General features: G+C 38.8%; 1 protein-coding gene across 2 annotated transcripts; it reads right to left on the bottom strand.

Moving 5' to 3' along the window:
• Positions 1-744: 744 nt before the first annotated feature.
• Positions 745-11,338, bottom strand: LOC118833351 (RNA-binding motif protein, X chromosome-like). 2 transcript variants are annotated; one of them, XM_036740710.1, is made up of 9 exons: positions 11,299-11,338; positions 6,545-6,677; positions 6,232-6,338; positions 4,131-4,299; positions 3,075-3,227; positions 2,635-2,749; positions 2,434-2,559; positions 2,257-2,345; positions 745-1,016 (listed from the first exon to the last, which is right to left on the bottom strand). In XM_036740710.1, exons 2-9 carry the CDS (start codon positions 6,651-6,653, stop codon positions 745-747), a joined length of 1,140 nt encoding a protein of 379 aa, XP_036596605.1. In that variant the 5' UTR covers positions 6,654-6,677; positions 11,299-11,338. The 2 variants fall into 2 exon arrangements, with proteins under 2 accessions (XP_036596605.1, XP_036596606.1); XM_036740711.1 differs by lacking the exon at positions 2,434-2,559.
• Between the last annotated feature and the right edge of the window lie 4,330 nt (positions 11,339-15,668).

Here is a 15,668-nt window from a genome sequence, read left to right as displayed (position 1 = left end):
TTTGTATGAATTATTTCCACTACTTATGGATGTCTTTCACTAACCTCAAAAGATTATCTCACACTGAAAAAAATTGACAAACTTTTATCAAACACTCTACTCAGTATTTATGTCTTGAAGACATTCATCTGGTGCTTTGTAAAGTCAATGTCAAATGACAAAGTTTTCATTTTTTCCAAGATAATTCCTTGAAAATTCTTAATCTTTTCTGTATTTCAGAATTACTCAATAGTTGGACTTTTATGCATTGATAATTATTAATACATATGCATAGGTAAACATGTTTATGTTCGTGTTTCTATTTCCTCCATCGTCTTAAACATCTGGTCACCTAAAACTAACACAAATCAGTCTCAATCAAAGAATTGTTGTACTAGTTTAGATTCTATCTTAGGTGACTTGGTTGTTTCAGTGATATCAATCTTAAAATGTCTAATTCAGCAAGAAAATCAAATAAGTTCAGAAAAACTTTATTTTAAAACTCTTAACACTAACTTCAAATTTTATAATTTACTTCACAAAAGACATATGAACTCTTTTTAACTTTCCTTTTTTTTAAATTTTAGCTTTTGCAAGAATGGACTATCATAGAGGGTACTAAGATGGCACAAAGCAACATAGTGTAATTTCACAGACAATTTCACAAAATAAACTCAATTCCCAATTTCTTTGAAAAGGCATTTTGATTGAAAAAAACTTATATGTCTTTGCTTCTGCCTCTCTGCCTCCTCTTTCAGATCGGCATCAGTCACAGCCACCGCCTCTTGGTGCTCCAGGGCTTGAACTCCTATATGAATGACGAGGGGCACGATATCCCCTATCCATTGAAGACAGAAGCCCTCTCCAGTGTCTGCCAATATGATGATAACCACTTGAATAGATGTCAGTTCTGCTGCTTGAGTAACTTTCACGACTTCCATCATATCCACCTCTTGTGCTGCTATAATCATCATAGAGGCTACTTTCTCCATAAGAGGGAGGAGGCCCTCGAGCAGGAGGAGCAGTATGAGAGTTACCTGCAGGATCATTAGAAAATTATATAGCAAATATCCAACTTTTAAATGTAATTTTACAGAAATATTTAATTACATTTTGCATGGAAATTTGTCTTCAGTGAAAATTTAATGCATGAAGATTACAGACAAAAAATACATAATAAATATCTTCCTTAAGACGGAATCAGACATTGGTAAGCAAAATGGGCCCTTCGCACTTAGTTGGCCATTGTTTCCTTTGAGTAATTCAGTGTATTTCGTTGAGCCTTACTAGGTGCTAAGCCCCAGGCCCAAACCCCTATTAGGTGTGGAACCTCTGTGGGTGTGGACTGGTGCCTGGGGTGGGGGCCAAGATGGGGCTGGCTAAGGGGAGGTGCTAACTCCAGAGCCATGGAGGTCTTGAATCTTAGTAAGTGCTAAGCCCCAGGCACTAACCCCTATTAGGTGTTAACCTAACTTATGTGGATGTGAACCTTCCAGGGTCCTAAGGGGAGGGGCTAACTCAAGAGCCAATCACAGCAGCCTAAGTTCTGGTCATTCAGATGACGTTTGATGACATCTGAAGCCCTATAACAAGAGAGGACAGGTCCATTTGTGCAGGGCTCTCTCTCGTGATGCTGCTGATGTAGAGTCTCCGGCCAGCTGTAGCTAAGGAGCCCTCCAGCTTGTAACCTGGATGCTGAGACTTTGTTAAACTCTGGTAACTATGTATTGGGATATGAATCAGACAAGGTCTGTTGCTGCTGTTTGTAACTATGAATTGTATTGAGTCTGTCTGTTGATGCTAGTAACTTGTTTGTAATTTGCTCTGAAGTTCAGTGTGCTGGACTTTTCCACTGAACTAAGTGAATGATACTTGTATGCCGAATTAAAGTAAGCTTGTCAACCCCTTAACCTTGTCAAGCAGATCAAAAGAACCTGTGCTTTTGCAGGGTGCTGGTAGCATTCTTGTTTTTGGGCTTTCACCCCCACAACAGCTTCTAGCCGGATTGTTGAAACAGTTGTCCACGGATAAACTACAATTTTTTACTACTGACCCGCAATTATACTTTCTCCTGTTCTTTCACCACTGGGAAGAAAAACTGTGAATGCCAATTCTTGCATGAAGACTTCAAAAAGCTTCACTAAAAAAAACTTTAAAGCAATTTCTTAGAAAATAAAACTTACAAATTCAAATTAGCAAAAGACTAAACTGACTTTTTTAAAGTTGCTAAGGAGGTCTATGGGCTTGTGGTTTATGATCTTAAAATTATATTCTTACCATAACTCTCATAAGAATCTCTGTAGGATCCTCCACTTGGATGATCTGAAGAGTCTCTATCACGACCTCTGCCATTGCTATCACGGTCACTAAATAAAGAAAATGTACTAAGTAATAACTATTAAAGCTTAAATCATGTACATCTCCACGAAATAAACTAATGTGGTGAAACCGTACCTGTATCCTCTAGATGTATATTCATCATGAAAGCTAGAGTGGCCATAGTCACTGTGTGTGTAATCCCTTGGAGATGGAGCATTAGCTCTGGTATCCCGAGAACTTACATTATCTCTGCCTGAATAACTAAAATTAAAGGGTGAATTAGATCATATAAAATAAAAACTCTTCTCAACTAAAATATTACATTATTTTACTTACCTCTCTTTATTACTCTCACTACCATCTCTTGAAGACATATAGACATCTCTGCGTGATGACACTGGTTTTCTTCGTGGAGGACCTCCATAGTTATCTCTTCCATGAGACACTGGCCCTTAAAAAATGTTTGAAAATTTTAAACTAACATCTGAATTAACACAGTTATGTGACAAGGAAATGAAAAAATAAGAGGCCAATTTAAGTAAAGAAAAAGGACTTAGTATGCAGCTCTTAATTCAACTAGATGATATATTTGAACAAAAATTTATTTAAGTGTTGATATGTGAAAAACTGTAACTACAACAGTTAATCTTGTTGGGTCTTATAGGAGAAATAATACAAATGCACATGAGCTTATGTGTACCCAAGAGAATGGGTATCGGTACCAATCCTAAATGATTTTTATAGATGTGAACCTTTCTAATGTACCGTGAATTTACCTCTTCCTCCCATTCCACTACTGCTACGCACTGGTCCAGAAGGTGCAGATCTTTTAGGCAGAGGTCCCCCACTTCGTGGAGGTGGACCCCTTTTAACTGGGGGTGGAGCCCTGGAAGAACCCATGATGAAATTAAGAGAATACCTACTGTCATCTATGCAAAGGATAAAAAGAAAAAAAACATTAGTATGGTTACCATCAACTGAATCAAAACATATCATCAAATAATACTGAATTTCAATTTCAATACACTTTTTGCCAGTGGTATACAATTTGGTATCAATTTGTTGCTATAGCTTCTTCTTACCTCACATATTTTCAACAAAATGTTAAGTGTATTTACCTGAATCAAAGAATGATATATACCATCAATTTTTAGAAATGTTAGTCTCCAGCTAAACAAATAAAATCATTGTACAAATTTTCCAATTCCACCTGGAACCTCACATTATCATAAAGGAATGATCCTGAATTCTCAACGGCTCCAACATATGCAAAATCTGTCAAAAACTGACAAACTATAAAATTTCAGTGTGAGGCCTACAATAGAGGATAATTGGAGGATAAGGTCAAGAGGCTTGAAATCACAAAACATTTTCTGGGTTTTAGAAAGACTTTTATTTCCATCAGTGGAATGCATAAACATATTAAAGATATTCTAGTTGTTCTTCAGTCTTGAAGAAACTATTTCTCTATCAAGAGTCCCCCAAATAGTCCCCAAAATAACCTAGTCATCCACATAATTTATGTGATACAAGAAAATTAATTTATTCAAATATGTTTTCAAAATTGTATATAATTTTAAATGGCATTTGTCTTTCCTTCCCCTTTGAGACAGGACAAAAGCATGGTGAAACTTCAACTATACTATTTTAGGTTAATCATGGAAATTTCACCTCTATTTTAGTTTTCAAGAAAATAAACTTTGCCAGTATTTGCATAGGAAGTATTTTTTTTCTTCCTTTTTACTTTAAGAATAAACAAGGCTCATTTAGCAAAGACAGATACTATGGTGTTGGACCTTTCTTTCAGTCCAGGCATTTGAGTACTACATTACCCATGTGACCTCCACGAGGTGGCCCTCTTGCTACACCACTTCCACCTCTTCCATGTCTAGGACCTCTTGGAGGACTTCTGCTTCTTGGAGGGGGTGGGCCCCGCCTACCACCTCTTTCAAATGATGGTTTGTTGGCTTGTTCCACCTTAATTGATTTTCCATCTAAGGACTAAAAGGAACAATTATTTTATCAAATGTTAAAATGAACTTTAGTTAAAACAACCTCACTTCTTCAGATTTGTTTTTAAATGTTATTTAATTGCTCAAATTTCTTTGATAAGAGATATTTTCCTTTCAAAGACAGCATTAAATTGACATCTAATAAGTCTTGCCAATACTGGAAAATTTTACAAAACCCATTAGGAACCCTCCAAAATACCTGTGCTTGATGTTCTTATACTAAATTTAAGAATTTCCTTTGGAATCAAGGAAAAAAAAAAGACTGACATCCACCTTCTGCTTCCTAATTTGAGATGGGTTATGTAATAGAAAACAATGTTAGATACCAAGTGAGTAAACCCACATTTTAGACCCCACTAAACCACATACTAGTTGCATCCAAACTTAGGTAACTCAAATTAACCTCTCTGGTCCTCAGTTTCTTTCATCATTCACTTCACAGGGCTGTTTAAGGCAAAAATGAACTTTGCAAACAGAAAAGTAATTAGGAATCACAGTGATCAAATATTTGAAATCAATTATTCTGCAATTTTTAAACAGAATATATTTTACATGTTTGGATAACTTGTAAGTATTACTGTGATTAGGTAATAGCTAGACTCGGTAGTATTTTACGTGTAACAACTTAAAAAAAGCAAACTCAAAAAACAGAAATTCCCTTCATTTTCCTTGACCTCAGTTATACAGTAAAACCACAAACCATAAACATATGGCATATGGTACATTATTCCATTTTGGGGGGAGGCAGGGAAAACTTATTTATAAGTGGCCTTTGCTGATTTGCTACCATGCAACTTTGCATTTTTCCGTTAAAGATATTATATCTTGATTTCTGTCATTAATTTTGTAGTATATATACCAAAATATTTATTTCTATTTACTATGTCAATATCTGCTCAAAATGCTTATGAATTAAGATGTGAATATTCCAGCATTTGCTCAAATTCAGTAGTTTAAAAAACAAAATGATTTTTTTTATTTAAATATGAAGGTATTACTCCAATCAAACCAACCAGCTAACCTGACACACCATTCATCTCTCATCTTGGTTTATGTAAAAGATTTCTATAATATGATTTCAAAGGATTTTTTCTCAACTCATTTTTAAAAGTTTTAGAATTCAGTGCTTCTTTCTTTGAATTTTTCAGATGACTGGCTTCTGTGATTATTCTTTTTAAAAAACTACTAGAAATAGATTGCTTGAATATTTTTAATTTCATCTTCTTTGTTTCATAAACACATTTTCTAAATGGTATCAAATAAAATATAAACCTTGACTTCGTCTACACCTCACCCGTTATTATTACCAGTCTGTAATTTTTCTCCATTATAGTTACGTGAGTCTCCTTCGTGTTGTAAGAATCCCACTCATTCCATGAATTTATTCATTTCTAATTGTTTTGGAATCTATAAAAACATGAAGCTTCCAAAGTAGTTGGCTTGGATCACTGTGACATAGTCTGGCATATGATTTTAAAACTTAATAGGTACTGAAAAAGGAGAAATTAGTTTGAGTTGCAAGGTTTTTGAAATGTAAGGATTAAATGTGATAGAATACTGTAGTTGATTAAACATATGGAATAAATGACCTTGCTAAATCCACTGTATCCCTTTCAATAGAAATGGAAAATGAAGTTTAAAGAAAAAATAAACTACCAAAGGTACAATTCATGTTTAAAGTCAATGACAGAGACCTTAAGAAAGACAAACACTTGAAGTGATTCCTTAAAATATTATTTGAAAAAGGTAAGTCATTTAAAGTTTGGAAATATTTTAGAAATCAAAAGTTGGTGTATTTGGAGACTATGGAACTATTGTGATGTAATTTAACCACTCAACAAGAATATTTGCCAAGGTTGTCAGTGCAATGTATTTGAAAAATGGAAAAATCTGAAATTTAGAGGTGCAAATGAAAAACTACCTTTCCATTCAAGTCTCTTGCAGCATCTTTTGCATCAGCGGGATTCTCAAAAGTAACAAAAGCAAAGCCTCTGGATTTGTTGGTTTCCCGATCTTTCATCAACAGAACTGAAACAAAAACAGTTTTAAAAAGAAATTTTGCAGTAACATATTAAAGAAATTTAAAACATTAAGTGCAAGGTTTTTAGTGGAACTTTGTCATAACTTCACAGATTTCAGTAGTATGGCATATCACGGATTTTAACTCTACAGGACCTCAAATAATTGTCTTTGCAGAGGAAGATTATGGATAGTACATTGTGGTTCACAGTTACCTTCTACTATGCGGCCATATTTTCCAAAAACTGATTCCAGATCGGTTTCATTTGTTGCTCTAGTGAGGCCTCCTATAAATAACTTCCCTGGACGATCTGCTTCCACCATTTTTCAAGAAAATCTCTAAGGAAACTAAAAGAAAGAGGGTGAGTACACAGAAATACCCTTAAACCCAAAAATTTTATGTGGGACTGATGAGGGCCCAGTCTCTGGGAACCCCCTTGAATCTGGAATACAGTCTCTGGGAGCCCCCTTGAACTGTCCTCGAATCTTCCAATTAGATCTGGCCTTCCTCTAAGGCCACAAGCCTCACATTATCATTAGGCCCAAATGTCTACCTAGCCTCGCCCTTTGTTGCCCTTTGTTGTGCAGCTACTTCCCACCCTTAATCCCATTACCTCACCTTGCCCTCCTTGGACTTCCCCTCAAGACCCTCCCTAAACCCCTCCTCTGGTCACCCCAGACCACCCCTCCATCCCTCCTACAGTCTTTGTGTCTATAATCTCCATCTGGCCTCCATGAAGGTGCTCAGATTCAATCTAATTCAGTAGGCTGAATCTGGCCTGCTTGAGGAAACAGGTGTCACAAGGTGGGGGGGATTTCTTAAGATAGCCCATTGTGGTGAATCCCTAATAAACTTTCTCTTTTCCCTTGGCTGAGAAGGCTTGAGTGGAATTCTTTGGGCAGGGCCCTGTGCGTCAATATTTTGGGCTGCCCAGCACCCCTCAACCTTTTACCTCTTCATTTTTTGGTGAGTTGGCCAGGAACGACTGCTAATCTCAAGTTCTTCTCCCGCCAGGACTGGAAGGTAAGCCTCTCCCTAACCCAAACCCTTTCTCGCTCTCCAAGCATTTTGGAAGTGCTTTTCGGGCCTGACTCCCCACGTCCCCAGTAGGTCAGACAGCTGCCCACTGTCTTGGACTTAGCCCGACACTCTCAGGTTCTCGGTCCAGTGGTTTATGTTCAAGGCCATGGACCTGGGCGCACCTTCTGAAGCATAGAGGACAAGGACGGACGCCCTATCCAGAAGTGCGCCCCTATTATCCCAATTCTCTCAGCGCTAGGGAATGGGAAAATCTCAGGTACTTTTTTGCGTTTAATTTTTTCCCATCTTGCTTTGTTCCTTTTTGAGGCTTACCCCCAGATATTCCTTGCAGAGGAAGGGACTCCCAGCCCCGGCCAGGCCACAATGGGTCAAACTTCCTGGATTCACAAAAATTCACCCTTAGGCTGTCTTTCAGAAAATTGGAAAAAGTTTAAGTTCTCTAAAGAACTTAAAAAGAAAAAGCTGATATTCCTTTGCAATACCACTTGGTCACAATATCGCCTAGAAGACCACGAAGAGTGGCCTTATTTTGGGACTTTACAATATAATACTCTTTTACAGTTAGAATTATATTGTCAGCGAGAAAGAAAATGGACAGAAATTCCTTACATAATGACCTTCGTGGAGCTCTCTCGGAACCCCGTTCTCAGAAAAGATTGTAATAGAGCAGCAATGGGAGTCAACAGGACATTTGGGATAACAACTTCCTTGTGGTTCCCAGGGCTTCAGCCCCAGCCCCTTCTCCTGCTCCCCAACCTCCTCGGAGCACCTATGTTTCCTATGCTCCCCTTTCCATCGCCATCCCCTCTTTCTCTTGGTTTCCTGTAGTGCAATCCTCTTATCCTGCCTCCTTCAGGGTCCCAGTCTCCTATCCTGCATCTCCTCCCCTGGCCCCTCCCGCCTCGGCGACCCATGCTCAGGTCCCAGCCAAGGGTATTGTTGAGGTGCCTCCCTCTGTGGCCCCTTCCCCTGAAGGGACCCCTACTCAGGTTCTAGCCTCATGGCCTGCCCTATTTCAGGCCCTGCAGTATCTACCACCATGGGCCCTACCCCCGAGGCAACCCCTACTCAGGTTCCAGCCTCAGGCCCTGCCCCCATGGCAGTACGCCCTCCCCTGGGCCCTCTCTCTGAGGTGGCTCCCACTCAGGTCTCTTTGGTATCTCCCTCTCTGACCTCTACCCCTCCTCAGGTACTAGCTGATCTTCTCCCTTGCCAGCCAGATGACCTGGCCTTGCAGTCTAATCTACCTCAGTCAGCAGCTCCCAGCCCCTCCCTTACCAGAAGCTGGACTTCTTATATCCCTCCCTGAGCTCCAGGTCCCACAGCGCCTTCAAGGCTTTTTCCCTTGAGGGAAATGCCTGCTTCCCCTGCTGGGACAAGGACAGTGCATGTTCCATTCTCCATTTCAGATCTCATCCAAATTAACAAAATACTGGGGAGATACTCAGAAGATCCCACTAAGTTTACTGAGGGTTTTAGGGATCTGTCCCTGCAATTTGAACTTTCTTGGTGTGATCTGCATATCCTTTTCTCTAGCTGTTGTACCACTGAGGAGAAGAGGAGAATATGGGAACACGCTCAAAAATTTGGGGATCGTTTGGCTAGCAATAACCCCATAAAATACCCCACAGGAACAGCTGCCGTTCCAACTAGTGACCCAGGATGGAATTATCAAAGGAGTGAGGATAGAGAAAAGAGACCATATGGTACTTGGCCCGTTAGAAGGCCTAAGAACTGCATTTCAAAAGCAAATAAATTTTCAAAAATCAGGGAAGTTACTCAGGGAGAAAAGGCAAACCCTGCTCTTTTCCAGGCCCGGCTAGTAGAAGCCATTAGGAAGTATACAAATTTGGATCCTGATTCTGTTGAAGGGGCGGCAATACTTAACATGTATTTCATTAATCAGTCTGCCCCAGATATTAGGAGGAAACGGCAGAAATTGGCAATGGGGCCCCAAACACCTCAGGCCCAATTACTGGGCTTGGCCTTTGGAGTGTATAACAATAGAGACCTAGTTGCAGTAGAGGAAAGAAAACGCAGGGAAAGAGCTAGAGACAGAGAACAAGCTCAATTCTTGGCTGCTGCCATGGCCAGGAAGAGACCCAAGGAGGGCCCCTCCAGGGAGCCCCTGTGGAAAATATTATACTATTTTATATCATTTTTGTAATTTCAATAAGACTCAGGGCCTGAACTACTTAACCAGAAGAAAAGCCTGATCCTAACAGTCTCTGTGTTCTCTGAGTAAGCTCAGAGATACCTCTATCTTATATCAACAAATCCAGATGGAGCATTTCTTGCTCTGTCCATGGCCATTAAGGGTGAAAACCTTGACCCCAGACACTATCTTGAATTATGTGACTTTTCCTTATCTTAATATTTTATGGGCATATACTATGTTGTGGAATGTTAATGGCCAATTAAACACAGAGATCCTGGGGTTGCAAATCCAATGGACACTTTGACAACCATCTAATTTGTTGTATTTACAATCTATTCCATTAAGGAAAATCCTCTTCTTGTATCATAGTAAAACATACATGGGGGTCATAAAAATGAGGTCATACAGGCTTGCTAGCTCTGCTAAAATAACGTATATAAGTTTTCTCATTGCTTTGTTCAGGCAGCCAGAGTTTATACTCTGACTCCTTTTACGTACAAGTAAACTAGCTCCGCTATGCTTTAAGGGAAAATAATAAACAACATGGATTTTTCTATCACCTAGCTCTGTTGTTTCCTTCAACCAAATTTTCAGGTTTAACAGTTATAGTGCTGTGACTTTCGGATGGAAATGATGGGAACGGGACAACGCAGCCCAACCTTGCCAACGCTTTTGGGCGCCATAGGATTAATTTTTCCTGGAATTTTTGCCTTGACAAGGTGGGCTAAGTTGTCTCTCTTCCCAGCTTCCAAAAAGAACTCCCACAAAATTGGCTGAAGTCTGGAAATTCCCTTTAAGCTAGCTCTGGGGGCAGGGATCAAATCTGTGGTAAAACACAGATCTGCGGTCAAACGCACATAGATCCCCTGGAAACACTGATTGATCTAGAAAATTAACTATGGATCAGTCAAAAACTAGAATTAGAAGTCCAACTGTTCCTGCACTCCCTCTCCTCCTTCACTTGGAGGCTCTGGTCCTGGGGAGAAAAACGGCACTTTGTTTTTTCCCTCCCCTTCTGCCTCCCAGGAAGGGCTCTGATCCTGAGGGAGGTAACTCTGTTCTGCTACCCTTGCCTCCTCTCTCTCTTCCCTCCCCACTCCCTTTCCCCCTTCCCTTAAGGGCTCTGTTTTTGCCTTCTGTCCTATTCCTGCTTCCTTCCCTTGAAGGCTCTGATTATGGGGAGGATAAATGCATTTTATCCTTACTCCTCGCCTTCCTTTACCTGTCCTAGTCCTCCTCCATCTCCCCTTTCCCCCTTCCTAAGGGACAGGATATGGAGAGTCAGAAAAATCAGGAACGCCAAGGCTTCCCCAAAGACCATAGGGGTGCTAATAGCTAACTCATGAAAGCTTCTAATTCTCTGTTGTTTGAACTCTGAGCTCAGTCTGTATTTGTTCTGTATTTGTTTTGTTAATTGTCTGTTAACTGTCTGTGTGAGAGCATGTGCTGTGAAATGTCTATACCGTGTAAAATCTGAAACGCAGATAGCCAGAGAATTCTAAGGCTACAGTTAGGGAAACAGAGACTCTATTTCCTTTTTCAATGTTTGGCCTGGCCAGCCGAACTTGAAGAACAAAATAGAGCTGAAACATTTTAGCATATTCTGGGATTGATTATTCATTAAAAGTTTGGAAATTGGTTAGTTGGATTTTGGGACAGAACTCCTGAGACTGTAAAATCCCTCCAGGAGCTCACTCTTGCTAAAACACCTTCCCAATGCTGATCACTTAGGTGAAGTTACTAGAGTTACAATCATTGAGATCTTTCACCATTGTTGTCTTGTCTCTGACCAAGCCAGAGCTGCAGTAAAAGTTAGAGCCGCTAAACAAACTCCTTTCCTCCCGAATCAGATTAGGAGAAGAGAATGCAAGAGAATGGTAGGGAAAACTTAAATCCTCCTTCCGCACCTGGCAAAAGGAGGAGAAGGACAGAATTTCACAGACTGACAGTATTCTGACAGTCCTGTGCCCCTGGGTACCTTTGTAGCCCAACCTTGTTGGCAAAGTTTGGAATTGTCACCCAGGTCCTATGCATTCTGCCCACTCTGTCCTCAGCAGCTGCAAACCGCCCTAGGCTCAGTAACTTCTGCAGTTGTTGTGTGTTATGGTTGAAATGGAAAGGGACACTGAGTAATAGGTTGGAAACGTAAATAAAAGCTTGAGGGGATACGAAAGGCAGATGAGAAAGTTAGGGGGCAAATGGGAGTTGGCTAAGCCTCTCCTGTCCCGAGAATGATAGTTTCAAATGGTTTAAGTTAAGTTGAGAGTGTGAGAAAGTATTTTAGAAGACAGAAATGTTATGCAGCTTGATTCGATTTGATAATTATTAGCTCAGTGAAATTTGGGACAGTCCTATCTGAAGGATATTTATTTGCTATTTAAGATTTTATGGGACTACAATTTAACAGTGTTTTAAGCTCTGATTACAGGTATAGGTCACATGAAGCTAGTAGTGGAATGGCAGGCATTACAGACTGAGAATTCTTAAAGGTGGATGTCTATGCCTGGGAAAAAAGTCTTGAAGACGACCTTGAACACAACCTAGGTAGGATCTTCCTGACTCTATTTCCCAATTCTGCTATTTCCTTTCTGAAAAGGAAAATCCCCACCTGATTACTCCTAAGCCCTGCTTTCAGCATCTAATGGCTATATGATTGGCTAACAGATATGACTCATGCCTGGAATCAAACAGAGCTAAGGAAGTTCTTTCCTTCTGTTAAGATATATGACATAGTCCCTCTTTCCTTTCATAGCAAATTTATATTATCAAGAAGTTTTGTAAGCACAATGCTAAATCTATTAGGTAATAGATGGATATTGGACTATCTCTGAGTTATTATAAATCCTCCTTCCGCACCTGGCAAAAGGAGAAGAAGGACAGAAATTCACAGATTAACAGTCAGTCCTGTGCCCCTGGGTAGCCCATCCTTTTTGGCAAAGCTTGGAAATGCCATCCAGGTCCTTTGCATCTTACCCACTCTGTCCTCAGAAGCTGCAAACTGCCCTAGGCTCAGTAACTTCTGAGGTCGTGGGGGAAGGGCGAGGTAGATGGATTTGGACTTTCTGCCTCCCAGAATTGTCACCATTGGGATACCAGCTTCGGCTCTAGGTAACTTTACATTTTTGTTCCAATTGCAAACTGTATTTTAATCTCTGACCTGTTTCCTGATTTGCAAAGTGAAATAATAATGATGGTTGTTTATATTTTAGACACAACATTATTATCTCTCTCTGATTTCATGTAATTGTTAACCTTTGAAGTAGTTTTTTGGATGCCAAAATAATAAGTTGAATAATTTCTATATGTGATAAATTTTGGAATTGTTATATGTGGTTGTAACAAGTGAATAATTAATAATACTGATATTAACCATGAGAACACACTTTCCATGTGAGAAAGTTTTTATGAGCATATATCTGGTGGTTTAAAGATGAGATGGAAGATTCTCTGTGCATAGAGGTTTAGAAATTTGCTCACCTAAATTGATAAATGGGCTCTGAATTAAGGGCTGTATTTCTAAAATTATATTTCTAAAATTCTTAGATTTTGTAATTTGAAAAGACTATTATGCGATTTTAATCTGAGTTTGATATATGTGAATTGAGTGCTCTTAGAGGATGTGATGAAAATTTGGTCATTTTAAACTGTCATATTTGGTTTAGAAATGTACTTGCCTGGACAGAAATGAGTAGTTCAAACTTTACACACATAATAATGTTTAGGGCTTAAAGTTGCATCAGGTTAAGAGGCTGGACAATTGCTGTAACTTAAGGAATTATAAACCTCCAAGTTTTGTCTTTATTTAAAAGGAAATTCAATTGAAATTGTTTTTGCTATAAGTCAGGAATTTGTGCAGAGGCCTTTCTGGTTTTCTTGTGAACTGTTAAAGTATGGTTTTAGAAACAGTAATGTTTTCTTTTACAATGCTAAGAGTATTGGGCCTTAGAAATTAAGAATGTTACCACTAGTGATTAAAATTCCTCTTGTAATCTAGAGGTTAGATTAAGAATTGTACTTAATTAAGAAATTGAGGTTGTTAACTGAACTGAGGATGTTTAGATATGTTAAACCTGAAAATTTGGTTGAAGGAAACAACAGACTTAGGTGATAGAAAAATCCATGTTGCTTATTATTTTCCCTTAAAGCATAGCGGAGCTAGCTTACTTGTATGTACAAGGAGTCAGAGTATAAACTCTGGCTGCCTGATCAAAGCAATGAGAAAACTTATATACCTTATTTTAGCAGAGCTAGCAAGCCTGTATGACCTCATTTTTATGACCCCCATGTGTGTTTAACCATGATACAAGAAGAGGATTATCCTTAATGGAACAGATTGTAAATAGAACAAATTAGATAGTTGACAGAGTGTCAATTGGAATTACTATCCCAGGATCTCTGTGTTTAATTGGCCATTAACATTCCACAACATAGTATATGCCCATAAAATATTAAGATAAGGAAAAGTCACATAATTCAAGATAGTGTCTGGGGTCAAGGTCTTCACCCTTAATGGCCATGGACAGAGCAAGAAATGCTCCATCTGGATTTTGTTGATATAAGATAGAGATATCTCTGAGCTTACTCAGAGAACAAAGAGACTGTTAGGATCAGGCTTTTCTTCTGGTTAAGTAGTTCAGGCTCTGAGTCTTATTGAAATTACAAAAATGATATAAAATAGTACAATATTTTCCAACATTTCCTCCTTTTGGTCAAAGGTAAGCTGAAAGCTTCACCTGAAGACCAATGAAGGTATGGAAAAACCTCTATCTTCCTCAGGGGTAAAGTTGTAAAAATCCTTATCTAGGTGGATTCAGGTTTTTTTTTTCTCTTTATGTGTTTGGACATCCCCAGAGATGCACAGTAATTATAAACTACTTGTAAACAAGCAGGGGGAGCAAGCTGCAAGGGGTATCAGTAGGGAGCATAATGGGGAAACTGGAACACCTAAGTAAAATAAGCTAAAGACACCAAAGGTACAAGTAAACAGTCTTGGGAATGCTAAGGACTCAGAAAGGGAAAGAGCAGTTCTTCGTTCAGGTTCTGGTCTGGGCTCTTGGGAAGGTTGCCTGCGTCTGATGGTGTACCCTTCAGGCTCTTTGAAACCGGAGGGCAAGGTGTCCTATGGGCTCAGATGTCCACTCAGGATCAGGGGCAGATGTGACAGAAGGATCAAGGAGTCCATCCCACAGGTTGGCAGCTGTAGAAGTAGTCAGATCTGACAGGAGCTCCCAGAACACGTATGATTTGATAATTGAGAGAAAAACAGCACAACATAGGTCCCAGCCACGCAGGGCTAAGTTCAAACAGTACAAATACAAAGTAGCTTTAAATCCCAGTTACATATTTCCAATGTCCATTTAAAGCAACAAATTTTTTTTTTCAGAAGCCTGATTGTGGTTATCTGGTTCCTAGATAGTAAAAGAGTTCTGCTTCTCTGGTTCAGATCTAGAAATTCTCAAACAATTCTAACTTAATATAACTTAATCACTTAAATTTGGCTCTCCTTCTTTTAATCTCAGAGTATTTCAGTTCATATTATCATCTACTGTTTCTAACCTTACCTAAATTTTATACCTGGTATAAGAGTCCTTTAAAATATAAAGGTCCAACCATAAATTGAATTCATCTTCGTTTTAAAATCATCAGACAGATACCTTAATAAAGGAGATATAATTTCACTTTTACTATCTCATACAATTATCTTGTACAAAAATCCACATTTAAGATCTTACTACCTAAACACACTTATTAGCCACAATTAAGATCTTATTACCAAAACACACTGATTAGCTTGAATTTCCATGACTGATAAATTTTGGAGCCAATCATACACATCTGTATATAATTCTTAGAGGAATCAATTTGATCCTACTGCCTTTTCCTCAAAATTTGCTATCCTATTTAATTACACATTTATCACATTACATCTTTGCCTTATTACTTTGTCTAATCATTTCCTCCTTTTGGAGGATGTTATCTCTATATCCTTCTAATCTTTATTTGGTCATGAACATAGGTTAAAATTGTAAGCTATTCATTCCTGTATCCTATTATAATAACTCAGAGATATTCCAATATCCATCTATTACCTAATAGATTTAGCATTGTGCTTACAAAACTTCTTGATAATATAAATTTG

The sequence above is a fragment of the Trichosurus vulpecula genome, unplaced genomic scaffold (genome assembly GCF_011100635.1).
Source record: "Trichosurus vulpecula isolate mTriVul1 unplaced genomic scaffold, mTriVul1.pri scaffold_46_arrow_ctg1, whole genome shotgun sequence".
Classification (NCBI taxonomy): domain Eukaryota; kingdom Metazoa; phylum Chordata; class Mammalia; order Diprotodontia; family Phalangeridae; genus Trichosurus; species Trichosurus vulpecula.
The sequence above is the reverse complement of the archived record's forward strand: the minus strand, read 5'-3'. Positions and strand labels throughout refer to the sequence as shown.

Bases quoted from the DNA above. Each gene is read 5' to 3' on its own strand.
- LOC118833351 (XM_036740710.1), bottom strand. From the start codon at position 6,653: ATGGTGGAAGCAGATCGTCCAGGGAAGTTATTTATAGGAGGCCTCACT. The intron at 2,560-2,634 runs GTAAGTAAAATA...CTTTAATTTTAG, and splicing joins AGTGAGAGTAATAAAGAGAG to TTATTCAGGCAGAGATAATG. The intron at 2,346-2,433 runs GTACGGTTTCAC...TTCTTTATTTAG, and splicing joins TATACATCTAGAGGATACAG to TGACCGTGATAGCAATGGCA.